Source organism: Saimiri boliviensis, chromosome 3 (genome assembly GCF_048565385.1).
Source record: "Saimiri boliviensis isolate mSaiBol1 chromosome 3, mSaiBol1.pri, whole genome shotgun sequence".
NCBI classification, from domain to species: Eukaryota; Metazoa; Chordata; class Mammalia; order Primates; family Cebidae; genus Saimiri; species Saimiri boliviensis.
In genome coordinates this window covers 15493890-15511620 of record NC_133451.1, presented here as the reverse complement: position 1 = coordinate 15511620, position 17731 = coordinate 15493890, and the positions used below count along the sequence as shown (strand labels likewise).

Here is a 17731-nt window from a genome sequence, read left to right as displayed (position 1 = left end):
GGTGTTTCCATATTAACACTTTAGATTTCCAAAAGGACATCAATGGAACCAGGACTGAAGATCCAGCATAACTAACTCAGGTCTTATTACTTTATAGCCTGGTTGACTAGGGTTGGTGCCTTGGTCCCTATGGTGCACATGTTCTTTGTGTTGTTCAGGCTTTGAAATCTTATTGTCTTCCAGAGAAATCTCAAATGAAAGAAAAGTGCAGTTAGCCTTTAAAAGGGGTGAGCAGTTTAAGCAAGTTTAGTTCAGTAATAGGGACAAACAACCGAAGAATCTTTCGAGGTAAAGGTAATTATCATGATTAGACTTAGGAAGGAAGGAAGAGAACATGAGAAAGTGGGAGGGAGTGAGAAGAGAACTGATTTAGAGCTGGACACCACGGGAGGTTTGTGCATGTCTTGCTGTCCTATTATCTGTTCTAAAGCCCTGGATAATACAGTAGTGGACCTCGAATTCTAGGCATGTTTGTCAGAATTATATGAGGGCCTAGGGATACAAAAGTGTGATTCCTTCTCTTACCTATCATAAGGTTCTCTCCTATATCAAAAGACAAGTTAACAAGAGAAAAGTATAACATATTTATTGAATCAAAGTTTTGTTTGTTTGTTTGTTTTTCCCAAGACAGAGTCTTGCTGTGTCGCCCAGGCTGAAGTGTAGTGGCACAGTCTTGGCTCACTGCAACCTCCACCTCCCGGGTTCAAGTGATTCTCCTGACTCAGCCTCTGGAGTAGCTGGGACTATAGGTGCATGCCACCATGCATGACTAATTCTTTATATTTTTAGTAGAGGTGGGTTTTCAACATGTCAACCAGGATGGTCTCAATCTCCTGACCTCGTGATCCACCCACCTCAGCCTCCTAAAATGCTGGGATTACAGATGTGAGCCACTGCACCTGGCCTGAATCAAAGTTTTACATGACACAGGAGCCTTCAGAATGAAGACTCAAAGATACAGTAAAAATACTCATTTTTATGTTTAGGCCCCATGAGTAATGGGCAACTGTATTGGACTGTGACTGGGCAGAAAGGGTATGACCTAATGAGAATAACTGAGTAGGGAAACCCAGCAAGTCCTGTCTGTTCAGATCCTTCTTTGTCTTTCTGTTCAGCACTCCTTCCTCCTGGGTATGAGACAGGATCCCTGGTGGAATGGGGGTCTTATGACCTACTGCCAAAGCAGATCACAGAATTTCTTTATGACCAGCTCTTACACAGAAGGGCAGGGGACAGTTAGAATGATATGTTTAGGTTTTATGTCTACCTTTGGCAAAGAGAGGTTCTGGTTTGTATTCCCTTCCTTGGGGAAGAGGGATTCTACTTTCTATGGCTTGCTGTGGGGGAGAATGAGGGACAGGAGAGAGTAGGTCAGGAGAAAGTCAAAGACAAACTTCTTTTATACAGAGGCCTTCACTTAGGGGTATTATTTTCTGAGCCCCAGCAGTGATATGCACATTTGTATCTCCACCTCAAGACCCAGTGAAACAGAAGTGACATAGCCCAGAAATCTGAATTTTTAACGGTTAGCCCATTTGATTCTGAAGGAAGTGTTCCTTAGACCATACTTTGAGAAACATCAGCATAGAAAGATCCTTCAGACTTTTTAAGAACACATGGACACAGGGAGGGGAGCACTATACACTGGGGTCTGTTGAGGGGAAATAGGGGAGGGACAGTAGGGGGTGGAGAGTTGGGGAGAGATAGCATGGGGAGAAATGCCAGATATAGGTGATGGGGAGGAAGGCAGCAAATCACACTCCCACGTGTGTACCTATGCAATAATCTTGCATGTTCTTCACATGTACCCCAAAATCTAAAATGCAATAAAATAATTTTTTTTAAAAAAAAGAATCACTCTTTAAATGCAACTATTCATTTGCGTTAAACTAGGAACACAGAGATAAAAGGCATAGTCTCAGCCTTCGAAGAATTCATGGCCTAGTGGTAAAGGCAGACTTAGAAGCAGATGGTTTCGTGGCATGAATGAATGAGTCTACACAGCAGAAGAGGCTATGCGCTATGGAGAACTGAAGAGGCATCGCGCTCAGCCTGTGTCGGGAGAGGTGCACATCTGAGAGGAAAGCTTAACAGAAGTAACTGTGTTTTCAAGGATGAGTGAGCATTGGCCACGAGGAAGGGAGAGAGAGCTCAGTGGACAAAGAGCAGTGTGTCCTCTAGGGACACGTTCAAGATGAGGGATGGCATAGGAAGGGGGCTAATAAGGAAGGAGGGGCTGATGATGCTGAAGACTGCACATCTGTCTTTCATAATAAAGTGATGCTTTTTCACGGAAGAAGGTGCATGGCTAGTATGTATATCATTGTAATTGCTATAGTGATTAATGTATAATTCCAAATTATGGTCTCTGTTCTTATAGGTACAGTACTCTCATTGCAATGGTATTCTGAGCAGCTTCCAATTGAGAAGGAATTCGGAAAAGTCCAAGGCAATCCTAAATGGTTTTATCTTCTTGTTTCCTTCATTAATCTTTGTCATCAGATATCTTAGACCAAAGTCAGGCTGGAAAAAAACTAACGAAAGGAGGAAACAAGGTGGCTGTATGCAGAGCCTCTTCCACATTGAATGAAAGTTGACGTGTTATTTACAGTATCATCATGTATAAAATACAAATGTGTACATGAATAAAAGTAAAATAACATTCACCATCCACCTTTCTAAGAGTTAAGATCAAAAAGTGCCTGTGGTTGCCACTCTGTGCTCCAGTTTAAAAGATGGATTTCACTACCAATAGGCATGAACTAGCATTGTAACTCACAGCACGTGGTTATACAAACAAGAACAGAAACCAGCGTAGAAATGGAAGCGTGCTGAAAGAAGAGGTTTTTGTTCGTTCATTCATCTGTTTGTTTGTTTTTTTTAACCAGAGAAAGTTATTAGAATTCAGAATAGAGCTACATATATCCACCCCATTATATACACGTGTGTGTGCGTGTGCGTGTCTCTGTGTGTGTGTGTGTACGTGTGTGTGTGCATGTACATGTGGGTGTTGATGTATCACATTCAGCTATAATGTCATATTATAAATGATACTAAATTAAGTAGATATAATTGTTTTTTTTTAATTTCTTTTTCCTCACATCAAGAAAATCGAAACCAGAAGAAGAAAGTATCCTTAAAGCTGTGTACTTGACTCCAGGTGTTAACATTATTTATTGTAAGTCATATTATAAAGTAGTGAAATGCCAATGTCTTTGAACTTCTTGCAGTTGTGTGTAATATTGGAGCCAATGCAGGAACTGATGTCGAGACATAAAACCTACAACCTCAGTCCCCGGGACTGTCTGAAGACCTGCTTGTTTCAGAAGTGGCAGCGGATGGTGGCGCCGCCAGGTACACCCTACCCTCATTCTTCACTCTGTCTCTCTCTAAATAGGTTTTCAGAGGTGTCTTCCAGGGATGAAGTGATGTGAAAATGAAGAAGGTGATTATAAATGTATCAGGACAAGTAGCTTATCAGGGATATTCTGACCATGATTGTGGACATAGACACATTGAATTTGTGACAAGCAAACATCCTTAAGAATTTTCTTCAGTCCCCTCACTTATCAGATTAGGACCTGCAACTCAGAGAGTTAAAATGATGTGTTCAAGGTCATCAAGAAGGTCATTGGCCCAATTGAGCCAGAGATTCCTCTCTCCCAATCCAGTGATTCTTCCACTGAGCCAGACCACTGGCTTCTCATGGCCTAATGTTTTAAGTTTTTCTTTTTTAAGAATGATAGCAATTATGAAAAGGAAGGAAAAAAGGGAAGATAAGGAGGAAGGAAAGAAAAAAAAGAAGGGATGGAAAGAAGGAAGGAAGAAAGGAACAAAAGAATAAAGGAAGACAGGAGGAAAGGAATGAGGGAAAAATGAAGTTTGCTCTATTTTTAAAGATATATTGTATCAAAAGTAACTCTGATCATGAAGAGAATACATAAACGATTCCATTTCCCTCGCTTCCCTAGAATGCAGTTTAGATACTACAATCTCCTGCTGGGGATCTGAAATTGCCGCTTCCAGTCATCGTTAATTGTCTTCCTATCTAATACATTTTCACTCCCAGGCGTGTGCTGAGCCTCATTGATCATAAAAGCAAAACGTATCCATTCGCTAAAAATTATTTTTATAAAGAGTAATTATTAACACGAGGCACATAGCTTTCTGAATCACAAAATATAATGGTCACCTTTGGCTGGTAATTGGCCAGGGGTTTTATATAAAATGAATACAGCAAATTTAATCAAATACATATTTAGAAAGCTGAGAAAGTAAGTGTTATTTTATGTAGAATAGTTACATCCCCATCTTATGGGAATTTTAGACTTTTAGAATATTATTTTTCAAATATACTAAATGTGCTTAAATTGTCTTTTATTTTTTCTTTTAGTGCTAATAAGACTATGGGAAAAAAGTACTTCACTCAGCAAATGCTCTCAGCACCTATATTTTCCAACATAGGCATATATAATTAATTTATTATTCATTAATTCCTTCATTCATTCAACAATTATTTATTTAGAGTTTTACTAGGCTCCAGACATGGTTCTAGCCACTGGGGAGGTACAACACTGAATGAAACATTCAGAAATATTGAATCCTTACCATAAGTTTATATGTATTATCCCCATTTTATGTAGTGAGCTCTGAGACTTAAGGCAGTAATTTGGCATAGCCAGTCTCATGGCTAACAAATGAAGGAGGACTCTGTCACAAAAAGGATTTTATGTCTCCAAAGTCCCTGATCTTACTACCACGGCCATCTACTGATAATGGAAATGTCCAGAATATGCATTTTAGGGATTCCCAAGTTGAGAAGAAATACACATGATTTGAACAGATGTTACAAGGCCCTCTTATTTGGTTCCAATGTAGTACTGACTTCCCTGCTCTCCATCACAGTCAGGTGTAAAAGAGTTAGAAAAAAGGATGCTGTTACTTGCCATGTCCAACTTATTCAGTAACTTCCAGGAGAAGGCTTCTGAAACTTTCTCATTTACAAAACAAAAATTAAAATAATAGTTCCTAACTAATAGGATTTTTGAATACCAATAGTTAATGCATTGGAAACATTAAGAATAGTGCCAGGCATTGCATAATGTTCTATACCTAATAAGTAAACAAACAAAGAAAGAAAGAATGTGGAAATAAGAGAAATTACCACACATTACCTTGGGTCTCTGTATTCCTATTAAGGTGTTGCCTCATCCTTCAGGTCAAAAACATTTTTCTCTATTTCTGAATAGGCCTTTAAGAGATCTAGATTCTCCTCAGTAATATGCTGGCTATATCATATACTCAGACTTTTTTTTCTGGTAATTTTGGAAGTAGTAGAATTCATTAAACGGCAGGGCCCAAACCATGAGTATTCCCTCTGAACCTGGGAATACCTAAGCTCCACATCCACAGCTGATGGAATTGATTTTACTTGAGAATCCTATGAAGGTATACTAGAGGTGGGCTGCAATATGACGTTTTACCAGTAGATGCTGCTGTTGCACACTAGTTGACGAATTTGGCTACCTAAAGTTCACTAGTACCTTGGAGGTACCCTAGGGATCCCAGGAGTCCTCTGTTTTAGAGAGAAGATATACTAGAGGAAAAAAGTTTCCCTAATTTTCCAATAGTAAAAATATTTTAAATCCAATTATGAAAGTGGTACTTGTAGTTACACTCCTAAAAAATATTTTTACAAAATTAAATACAGATCGTTAGAGAGAATTAAATCGAAGTTACTGGATCTACATACAAAGAAAAGAGTGTCACACATTTTGTGCTAAAAGTCTATCTAAAGATTTCTCCTTTTATTGTTTCTAAAGTTATAAGAAATGGAAAATGTTTCAATAGTCTGCTCTTCAGTTTACGAAGGCCACTTCTTGGAGGAACCATACTGATGATTGCCTTTTGCTTTTGCCCCAGAACTGACCCCTCTTCCCTTTTTCATACTGCAGCAGAACCCACAAGGCAACCGACAACCAAACGGAGAAAAAGGAAAAATTCCACCAGCAGCACCTCCAACAGCAGTGCTGGAAACAACGCAAACAGCACTGGCAGCAAGAAGAAGACCACAGCCGCAAACCTGAGTCTGTCCAGTCAGGTACCTGTAAGTCTCGCTTTCCTCTTAGGCCTGAAATCCCAACTGCCTGCTTCCTACTCCAAGGGCCCAAATTAAAGTCTCTTTTCAGTGGGGGAAAAAAAAAATTCTGGGCAGGTTGGAGGTGGGGGAGGGAGGAAAGGCAGGAACAGAGGTTGGGGTGGGAGGGAGGAACGCTGCCATGGAAACCTTGCCCCGCAAACTGGGAATTAGAAAGGAATATTAAGAGTGGTGCTGCAATGGGACCTGAATTAAAAAGCCATCAGAGTCACAGACAGGAGATATGTCACTTTAGGTTTAATTAAAATATCACTTAGCAGCATGCCTGGTGGCATATTAGGGCCTCTCAACACCATCATTGGAGACCCTGTGCTCCACTGGAAACTAGCTCCCAGCGGCTCAGCCCCATATTGTAATCTGACTGGGCCTTCCCAACATGGGCTTCCCCTCTTATTTTAAGTCTCAGGTAATTAACCGGCAGCCACTGAAACTGCAGCTCAGTGAAGCTCGCGCCTAGCCCGTTTCATTAGCTAAGGGGAAGGGAGGATCAGCCTCTAGTTTGGTCTCAACTCTCTTGATCCCTTGGCCCCTTTCTTTCATTTCTTGATCTTGACAAAGGCCATTAGGAAGGGGACTTCTTTGAATTCCAAAGCTGACAGCTGAGGGTAGTCCCATGTAGTGAAAACTGCACAGGAACTTTCTGCATCTCCTGTTCATTCTTCTTGAACTCTGTCCCTTCTGCCTAATTCCCTCGCATCTCCTAACTCCCCAGCCCCTTATTAGAATATATCCTTAACTCCTGAGCTCCTTTAAAGTGCTGCTGCTCCTTCTCACCTGTCCCGTCATATCACTCTGTCACCAGGTGTTTGGGCGTCATTCAAACCCTGAGATTTTCTTAGTGCTTTGTGGATGCCTTCTAGATACCCTGTTTCCAAAGTCACCCTATTTCTTGTTACATCCCTCAACCAGTGCAGTTTTACCTTTTCCATCTTTCCCATGCTTTTCCCCCTCACCCTTCTTCTCTGATCCTTACCCTTCTTGTTCTGATCCTGCTCCATCGCTTCCATGTGGGAGTGAACCTTCACGCAGGGATTCCCACTTACTTTCAAGTGTGTCTTTCAAATCTTCCCCCACCCACTTGTACCCACTTTCCACTGGCCAGTTCTCTTTGGCCAAAAGCAACCCCATCAGTACCCCGAGGATTCCTTGGGCCATTGAGTCTTTTCTCCCGTCTCCCACAGACAGAGGATATATTTTTCATTCCCATTGCATTAGAAAGAAGGGTTCATGGAGAGAATGACCAGCCTAAAATCGAAGGTGCTATGTTACGTTTTACAAAGATACAAATTACAGTCTTCAAATAATGAAAATAGTCCTCAGGTGGTCCTCCACTTTCTGAGCTAGGCTTTATACCTATGACCTCTAAAGATCATGGGGAAAAAGTTAAAAGAGGAAAAGTATTTTATTAAAGTACCAAGTTGTGCCCATTCCTGGTGAAATTTTGGATAGAGGAAATGACCTGATTTAGATAAATCAACTGAAAAAGTGTACACAGGAGCCCATTTGTTTATCAAATCCTGGAGTTAAAGGCAGTAACATTCATTAGTTTCCTCTAGCAAATAAGGAAAAGTGCATTTCAGAGGATTCTGGAATGGTGACATAGCTACTTAAAGGCACTGTAGCTGCAAGAATCCCAGTGAATTCAACAGATGTTTCCTGAGCTCCTACTATGTGACAGGTACCAGCAATACCAAGGTGAAAAACTAACAACAACAGAGCCCTGTCATTGAAGAGCTCACTGTTTAATCTAGGGATGGTAAGGATGGTTTCTTCTCCTGCCAGCCCTCAGAGTATGGTATTGAGGAGGATTCTAAGATCTATACTGGGTTTGGTGGGCCATCCATTAGTGATGTCTGCCATGGGTTGTAGAAGTGGAGAGTAGCAGCTTACATGTCAGATATTTTGACACACATGGTCTAGTCAGAATAATTTCAATTTCATTTGAGAGAGGGTGTACTTTTGTACTCTATTATGCTTCTGTCCTCCAAACAACAACTGTATTTTACTGGATGACACCTGTATCCAGAGGGTTTTTAACGAGTTGAGACCCTTTGGATTTTGTGTGAGCAAGAGCAAGGCACCATTAGAAAGTGAAAGTTGAATTTCAGCACTATCTCCATACTATGCAGTTAAAGATGTTTTAATAAAGTAAAATTTCAGATGTCACAGAGAGGGAGAAAAGCAGATTAGGAAAATATACAAATTAATTTGTGTCTTGGAGCTGAATGGACATTAAATGATAAGCATTGGATGACTTGTGGTGACCACATCTTTTAACCCTGTCTACTGAGTTATCAATACTATTCCACTGGTTAACTAGAAATGCTGCCTGCAGGCATCCACTGTCTGGTCCAAAGGCATGTGCCACTAGGACCACAGCCGTGGTTTGTGTAGCTGCTGCGGCAGCAATGTGTGTGTCTGGAGAGGGCTAGGGTTTAATCCTTGGATTCTGCTTCTCACTCCATGAGCAGGGGCTAGGAGCGATCCCGAACTGCAGCCTCAACCCTGGGAGGGATGGAGACCTGTGTCATTCAACAGCAGTGACCCCTTCTGGCCAATTTAAGGAGAAGCATTGAGGGGCCCTGAAAGGAGTCACTTCCAGTCCTCCTCAGAGGTTGGTGGTCTTTGCACGGGGGATTAGTGAGAGGATGTGAAATGGGAGAGCTGGTGGCACCTCTGGGCTTCCAGCGAGGAGTAGAAGTTGGCCTTGTGGGGAGCTGAGGGCATATGGACCTCTCTCAGATGAAACGCTGTTGCCTCTCATGGGACACAGGATAGAGATGGGAAGGAAATGTACTCTCACTGCCAATGTTGGGGGGATTTTTAACAAAATGGGAGTGAAAATGCTGATAACCGCCCCTAATTAGAGGCAGCCTAGAATGTGCATCATGCTTTATTTTGTGTGAGAATAACAAATCAAGACTGTCAGAGCAGATAATTACTATTCTAGTCTAGAGGTTTAGAAGAACCAAGAGAAATGTGCACATAAATTTTTAAGTGGCCTTAACTGTCTATGTGCATGCGAAGCCCTTAACTTGCCATTTGTCAATTATGTGCACACATGCACGTGCACACACATGTGCGCGCACACACACACACACACACACGACTATGTATCAAGGTAGGGATATTTTTTATAATTAGTAAAACATATGTTAGTATGTTTAGAAACAGCTATGCCCCGACATCTTTTCCAGCTGCTCCTAGAACAAAGATTCACCAAACAGATTACCAGCCTGTTGGCTCCATTCGAAATGATTCAAACCACTATGTTCATAGTACTTTTCTTGAATGACTGTTATTTTCTAATCCAATGAATGCATCTGGAGTGTTGGGAGCTTCTCTTTTAATATCATGCTTAATTTAAGTTGGCTGCTTTTTATTTTTCTCCTCCTCTTTCAAGTTATGCTTCCTCATACTCTCCCATCCTCTCTCGATGACTCTGGAGTCACGATACTAATGCAGACCCACACGGTTGGTTCTAACATTTTTCTCCTGCCCCGTGATGCCTTACGCATGTGTTTTCCAAGCCCTTCGAGTGTGCTGGACACAAGTTATGAAATCAGATTAACCCTCATGACATGCTCTGTACAATCTAGCCCTATTCTTTCCATCTCCCTTTGTTCTTGATCATAAGTGTCATCTCCTAACTGCCTGTAACTCAGTGGCACTCTTTCATCCTGAACACCCCCAATGGGTAATATCGCAGCTGCCCGGCTAACTGAATACCATTCACTTCTCTGCAGTGGCCACATTGCATCTAAAATCCTTCATTCTTCCTGCCAGGCAGAAGGACGTTATCTACTTTGCCTCTCACCTTAACAGTCCTCAAGAGTCTCCTCTCAAGTCATTGGCATTTGTGGTCCTTCATTACATAATAAATATCTTCTTGGAGGTACCCAGCTGAATACCCACTGGCATTTTTATTGCTGGGTTTATCAAGTTCACTTTTTAGGCATTTACTCCATTTGACACATTTCTTTTTAAAATCATTTTTATCCATTCACAAGAGTGATTAGTCAGAAAACAAAGTTTGGAAACCTATTGATTATATCCCCTAACTCAAGGATGATGGGGAGCAGAAATAAATAAAACAAGGTTTTTCATTTTAAAAGACTAGGTGGAAACTAAGAGATTTGTTCAAGGGGCACTTTCAAAGTTCTGGAGGGGATTTAGAGATCCCATGGCTCTTTTCCTGACTGTAGACAGTATTCCAGTCTACTGTCCAGGAAAGCCTTCTCTGTGAAAAGCTCTAGTGAAAAGAATTTTTGCCCAGTTGTCAAAACATTGTATTGAATTAGCTTTTCTACTGGAAACCCCATCCTCTCATCTCCAGAAGCATCTGGCTAGCCCTACTTTCTGTGGCCTCAGTGGAGGCTGATCGCAGTTGGTCACTTTCCTGAAGTTACTGCACTTCTAAGTGGAGTATTGCTCAGAGCCTGCCCAGAAGAATCCACCTGACAGATGTCCTGTCTCATGCCAAGGTCACTCATCAACCCCATATGGTCTCCTTTGAACAAAGAAGCTGGAGCTCTGCCCTGTATGTGCATTCTTCTTTCCCGTCCCAGGGCCTCTCCAGCTGTGGCCTCCCCATGCTCCCAGCTACCATAGGTGGCTTACTTATTTGCATGGAAGGACAATTTGTACTTAAAGGAGTGATTAGATGGATTCTTCTTGCACGCTTCCATCTCTGATGACTACCAGCTTCATCAATGTAATTATAATTAGCATTCTTCATCTTCCTTTTATGGCACCAGCTGGACAGACTGGTTCTCTTTACTGCCCAGATGGGTGGCAGGGTTGCCTGTGTGGTGATAGGTGACAGGCACCATAAAATAACAGATGGTAAATTCAGGGCTTGTTGGCAATCAGCAGGTTTTTGCTAATGACTTAATTAGCTATGCAAATTGTCAAATCAGTGTGAACATTGTTTTTATCGAAAACTTTACCTAAATTAATTACCATAATTAAGTAGCAGAATGTCAAGAATATTGGCTGCATAAAAGGGCCTGGCTGAGTAGAGAAAAGAGAGATTCTGTCTTCAATTAAAATGTATATCATCCCTGGGACACAGAAAATACCGTTTGGAATAAGTTGTGTGAATATTACAGAATTGCACCTTACGTGTGTCTCTGGTCACTGCTAGTTTCCAAAGCCACTCACAGGCCCAAATAAAAGTGGCAGATTTTTGGAGGTATTGAGAAGCACCCAGCAGAAGGTTCCACAGCCCTCTCCAAAGTCCCCAATGTCGGCAAGTTGAAAGCGTGGATTTTTTTAATTTTGAAAAATACATTTTTTTATTTCTGCAGATTGCTAGCATTGCTCGTTCTCCAGTGTCAGGCTGCGCACTAAGGACATAAACTCGCGTGGTTGTTACACATCAGGAGGCGATGTTTATTTCCTGTAGAAATCAAATATGCGTCTCGGCCCCCGACATTGAGACTTGACCCCGTTGTACAGTACACGAGTGTGTCTGTCCTAGGTTCCCCGACGCCTCCCACTGTTATTTTAAGCTGAGCTTCTCTCTCCCAAGGTTTCCCTGTAATAATGTCAGCTGCTGTTCACAGGATGTGATGGTGGTAGGAGAGCCAACTCTGATGGGAGGTGAGTTTGGGGACGAGGACGAAAGGCTAATCACTAGATTAGAAAACACGCAATATGATGCGGCCAACGGCATGGACGACGAGGAGGACTTCAACAATTCACCCGCGCTGGGGAACAACAGCCCGTGGAACAGTAAACCTCCCGCCACTCAAGAGACCAAATCAGAAAACCCCCCACCCCAGGCTTCCCAATAAGATGATCGGCACCAGAATCCACTGTCAATAGGCCCGTGGGTGATCATTACAATGGCAGATCTTTACTTACAGGAGAGGGAGAGGAAAGAGAAGAGATACAAACTTTTCCATGCAAATATCTATTTCTAAACCACAGTGATCTGATTTCCTTTCTTTTTTCTTTGTTTCTAATTGAGAAGATTATTCCAAATAAGCTTCCATGACCCTTCCTTGGAGGCCTTCGCAGGTAAATACAGATACTGGCACTGATTGTAATTAAAATGAGAGAAAACTAGCGCATCTTCTGGCACGGTTTTAACAATGTGTTTGTGTTGAATTTCCTTTTTATTCATCAAACGAAGGCCATATTGTCCATAAATGCTCAGTGCTCAGGATCTCATTAATATGCCGAACCTAACTACAGATGACTTTTTAATATTGTAAGATATTTTCTGCTTTTTGACTTGCATCTGAGAGTTTCTTGTTTCAGTAAAAAAAGAAAAGACAAAAAAATCAGCTTTGGAAAGTAATTTAAATGTATTTTATTTTTTCTTCTTTATGTTTTCTTTCATTGGGCAACAGCTGAGAGGGCCCAGCAAGGTAATTTATGGTCGAGCTCATGTCAATTGGTTCTTGAGCAGACTCAATTTAGCCCAAGTGCTGAAACAAGAAATGTCATTTTTTTCATCAAAGACACCAGGGCAGATTTTCAAGTAAAGAAAGACAATTGGACCCTTAAGAATTTATGCATTTGTAAAGTTGCTGTTGATCCAAATATTTGTAAGCCATGTAATCCATTGATTTTGTGGGCAGTTTAATAAACCTGAAACTTTCTGTGTGTTTTTTAATTGTACCTGAGTTGACCATTCTTTCTTTTTATAGTATATTTCTTGTATGATATTTTGTAAAGCTCTCACCTGGTTCTTTTATGGGGACTTTTCATTTTTGGGCTACTCCAGTGTATTTATGTGGAACTTTATAAAAGAATTAATTTTTCCATTTGCATATTAATATGTTCCTCCACACATGTAAAGACACAGTGGCTCCGTGTGTTAAAAACAGCTGTATTTTATGTATGCTTTACTGATAAGTGTGCCAATAATAAACTGTGTTAATGACCAAAGCAAGTGAATCTGGCTATTTGTGTGAGTACGTGTGTAGCAATCTGCTAACAATTGTGAGAAGTATTGTGCTTAGATTCACGGTCCAGACTCCAAATGAAATGGAACCATAAAGCTTGTGTGAAGTAAGTTCACTGTGCACTGGTTACCAACTTGTTTGAGTCTAGTGAGCCAGAACACACTCATGTGAAACAAATTACGTGGAGCAGGTTTATTACTTACAGACAGGCAGCAAGAAACAACAGAAGCCTAGGAGTCATGGGACCATTCATTGCACCACAGCTGAGAGACTCTGGAAAGCAGCTGGTCCTAGGTTTTACACCTTGGGATCATGTGACATGCTGGACTAAAGCACTGAAGGACATCCTGTTTCTATGAGGGGATGGCTTGGGACCAGAGCTCAGGCTGTTTCAGCCAGTCACCCCTTAACTCAGGGTGTTTCATTCCCAACTCATGCTACAATTATTCTTGAGAACTAAGAGCAAGAATAAGGAGAGAATTGGGTCAATTCAAGGCTACCAAAGAACTGTCCTGCCACCTGTGCCATCTTTTATGAAGCATTGTTCTTTGCTTGCTCACTGAAGCTTCTCAAGCAAACACAGGAATGTTTCTCTGTGCTGAGCCCTCTGCTAGCCAAGAGTAAAACATGAAAAGATAGACGCGATAGTGTTCTTGGAGGTTGGAGTCAAGCGGAAAAGCAGTACCTTCCAGTGGCTGAGTGTTTGCTCTGCACTAAAAAAAAACTCTACTTAAGGCTCGTTATTTTAATTTGTCCTCACGATAACTGCATAGCATAAGCACAATTATTACCATTTTAAAAATCAATGTCTCACTTGCCTATTTTTCTTTACAGAGTAAGGAAAATTCACCGGAGGATCTTTTATGTTTTAAGGACATTACTCATATTTTCACTTTGCACTAATGATAAAGATGAGAAAGGAAATCTGTTACTATTTATTAAATGTTTATTAAGTGCCAGGCAATTTCAGTTTATCATCTCAGTGAATTCTAGGAAGGGGATTTGAAAAGGGGAAGCTAAGAAAAGGGTAAGTATCTTAGGTTGAGATCTCTAGAAGCAGAGCCTAAAACTGGGATTCAGGGACATGAGGTTTATTAAGGGAATGTTGTACAGAAATACACACACACACAAACACACACACACACACACACACACACACACACACACACACACACACATTTAAAAGAGTGGGAGAAGTAGGATAGGAAAGGGGAAAGAACTAAGAAAAGCCATGGGCCTCCACAGTCTGCTTCCTGGGCCTGGTCCACAGGGGAGGGCTTTGTAGACCTCACTGAAGGGTTACTCCTTCTTGTGCTACAACCCAGCCTTTGGCACCTGTATCAAACCTTCAATGGTTGGGAGCCATCCCCAGGATGTATGAGGGGTTTGTGACCTTCAGAGCAAGATGGCTTTATCAACCAAGGGCCATTCTGCAGAGAAGAGACCAACTAGATGCAACAGTAACAGTATCTTGGGACAGGTGTTCTGGCTTCATAAAGGACATCTATGTGAGCGCAAATTTGTTTACTCCATTAAGTAAGTTATCCCTGGTCTGCTACACCAGGAATGCCACATTTGGGATTTTAATCTGGATCTCCCTTGACCACAAAGCCTGGTTTGGTTTTGTTTTCTTCTAGAATACCGCATTGCCTTCCTAGAACATTCTTACTTTTTAAAACATGTGGTGTAATAGCAACAGAACTATGAAAATATCAGGAAACAGTTACTTTATTGCTTTCCCACATGTGTATTCTTAAGATAACTTCCAGTGTATCCCTTACCCCCACCTTAACATTTTAGATTTTTTAAAAATCAATTCTTTAAAGTCATTTGTATATACAATCTGTCTTAGTTCATTTTTTGTTATATCAGAATACCACAGACTGAGTAATTTATAAATAAAATAAGTTAATTTAGTTCATAGTTCTGGAGGCTGGGAAGTCCAGTTGCATAGCACTAGCATTTGGTGAGGGTCTTCTTGCTGCATTATGACATGGCAAAGGGCATCGCATGACAAGATGGCATCACATGACAAGATGGCATCACATGGCAAGAGGGTAAAAGCTTGCCAGCTCAGACCACCTTTTCTCTTCTTATAAAGCCACCAGTTTCAACATAGGAGCCCCCCTCTTTCGACCTTATTTAATACCATTTACCTCCCAATGACCCCACCTCAAGGTACCATCAACACATAAACTTGGGAATTAAGTTTTCTATACATAAAATTTAGGGGACACATTCAAACTATTGTACCATCATTACAGATGATGCATAGAACAATTCATTTAACACCTATTCCTGTTATTTGTTGTTGCATAGCATAACAATCCAAAATGTATTAACTCAACAGAACACTTTATTATTATTAGCTACCCTTCTGAGAGTTCACTGCTCTTTGTCAGGTGATTTAGACCTTAGAGTGTCAGATGCCAGCTGAGGGAGAGGTCATCAGAGGCTTGACTAAGATGGACATTGTAGATGGTACCCTCACTATGATAGCTGTTGGGTAGGAGCCTAACCAGTGATGTTCACTGAAGTGCATTTGGATAGCTTCTCTATGGGGTTCTCATAGAATAATGATTGGATTCTAAGAGGGGGTGTTACAAGAGACAGTATCCCAAAACATAGGGAATAGAAATTGCCAGTGCCTAGAACTGTCACTGAGGCACTTCTGCTGTATGCTATCCACCAAAGCAGTCACAAGCCAGCCAAGATTCAAGGCACTGAAGGACAGACTACACTTGTGACGGGTAAATGGCATATGCATACCAGGAGGGACAAAATTGCTAGCTGTCATCTTTGAGGGAAAAAAAAAACCATCTACAACAGCCAAGGCAATTTACAACCTGTCCTCAGCTTACCTTACAGTTTTATCTTTATTCCCTCCCCACTTAAACCTGATTTACTCTCTACCCTAGATTCTTGTTTTCTGAATACACCAAATGTTTATGCCTCGTGTGTCTGAATATTTGTACTCTTAGAATGCCATTCTCCACCTTCTTATGTAACCAAAGCTGCTCATCTTTAAAAACTCTGCTTGATTCTCATGTGCTCTGAGAATTCTCCCCACCTCTAGTTAGGGTTGATTACTCCCTCTGGAGTCAGCAGCTGATTCTTCCTTCATGCCAGCATTTCCTTTCAGGTTTCTGTTGTTCTTTGAATACCCCTCACTGTTCCATTAGACTTCTTTAGCTCTGAGAAGTTTAATGATTGTAATCTGTATTCTTAATACCTAACCTCTATCATACATGTTCAGGGGATTTAATTAGTGAAAAAAAATCCCAAGCAAGAAATCATGAAACCACTGTGTACCATTGTATTAGTCCATTCTCACACTGTTATAAAGACATACTCAAGACTGGGAAATTTATGAAGGAAAGAGATCTAATTGATTCACAGTTCCTCATGACTGTGGAGGCCTCAGGAAATTTACAATCACTGTGGAAGGTGAGCGAGAAACAAAGGCATGACTTATATGGTGGCAGACAAGAGAGAATGAGTGAGCAAAGGGGGAAGAACTCCTTATAAAATCATCAGATCTTGTGAGAGCTCACTCACTATCACAAGAACAGCATGAAGGAAATCACTTTCCACCTGGCCCCGCCATCACCACATGGAAATTATGGTAACTACAATTCAAGATGAGAGCTGAGTGGGGACAGAGAGCCAAAACACTTTGCCCCTGCCCACCCCCACAAATCACATGTCTTTTCACAGTTGAAAACCAGTCATGCCTTCCCAACAGTTCCCCAAAGTGTTAACTCATTTCAGCATTAACTCAAAAGTCCATAGTTCAAAGTCTCATATGAGACAAGACAAGCCCCTTCCGCCAAGGAGCCTTTAAAATCAAAAGCAAGTTAGTTACCTCCAAGATATAATAGGGATACAGGCATTGGGTAAATACACCCATTCCAAATGGGAGGAATTAGACAAAACAAAGGGGCTACAGGCCCCATACAAACCCAAAATCCAATAAGGCGGTCATTAAACCTTAAAGTTCCAAAATCATCTCCTTTGACTCCATGTCTCACATCCAGGTCTTGCTGATGCAAGAGGTGGGCTCCCATGGCTTTGTGCAGCTCTACCCCTGTGGGTTTCCAGGGTTCTGCCCCTCTCCCAGCTGCCGTCACACCTGGTGTTGAGTGTCTGGGGCTTTTCCAGGTGCATGGTGCAAGCTCTTGGTGGATCTACCATTCTGCGGTCTGGAGGACGGTGGCTCTCTCTTCACAGCTCCAGTAGGTGGTGCCCCAGTGAGGACTCCGTGTGGGAGCTCTGGCCCCACATTGCCTTTCTGCACTTCCCTAGCAGAGGTTCTCCATGAGGACTCCACCCCTGCAGCAAACTTCTGCCTGGCCGGACATCCTCTAACATCTAGACAGAGGTTTCCAAACCTCAATCCTTGACTTCTGGGCACCTGCAAGCCTAACACCACATATAAGACACCATAGTTTGGGGCTTGCAGCCTCTGAAGCAACTGTCTGAGCCATACAGTGGCCCCTTTTAGCTACAGCTAGTACACAAGGAACCAAGTCCTGAGACGGCACAAAATAGCAAGCCCTGGGCTCAGCCCACAGAATGATTTCTTCCTCTGAGCCTCTGGATTTGGGATGGAAGGGGCTGCCAAAAAGACTTCTGACTTGCACTGAAGACATTTTCC

The 17731-nt window shown here is 41.6% G+C and overlaps 1 protein-coding gene across 11 annotated transcripts in view; it reads left to right on the top strand.

Annotated features, from left to right (window-relative positions):
* LDB2 (LIM domain binding 2) overlaps nt 1–16580 on the top strand; it is a 400444-nt gene extending 383864 nt beyond the window's left edge. Inside the window, exons 6-9 of one of the 11 annotated variants that reach the window (XM_003927460.4) lie at nt 3231–3354; nt 5955–6106; nt 8629–8771; nt 11725–16578. In XM_003927460.4, coding sequence (XP_003927509.1) covers nt 3231–3354; nt 5955–6106; nt 8629–8733 — 381 coding nt within the window. In that variant the 3' untranslated portion in view covers nt 8734–8771; nt 11725–16578. Of the gene's footprint in view, nt 1–3230; nt 3355–5954; nt 6107–8628; nt 8772–11466 lie in introns of all 11 variants that reach the window. The other 10 variants (XM_010338149.3, XM_010338150.2, XM_010338151.2 and 7 more) reach the window with 10 other exon arrangements.
* The last annotated feature ends 1151 nt before the right edge of the window (nt 16581–17731 follow it).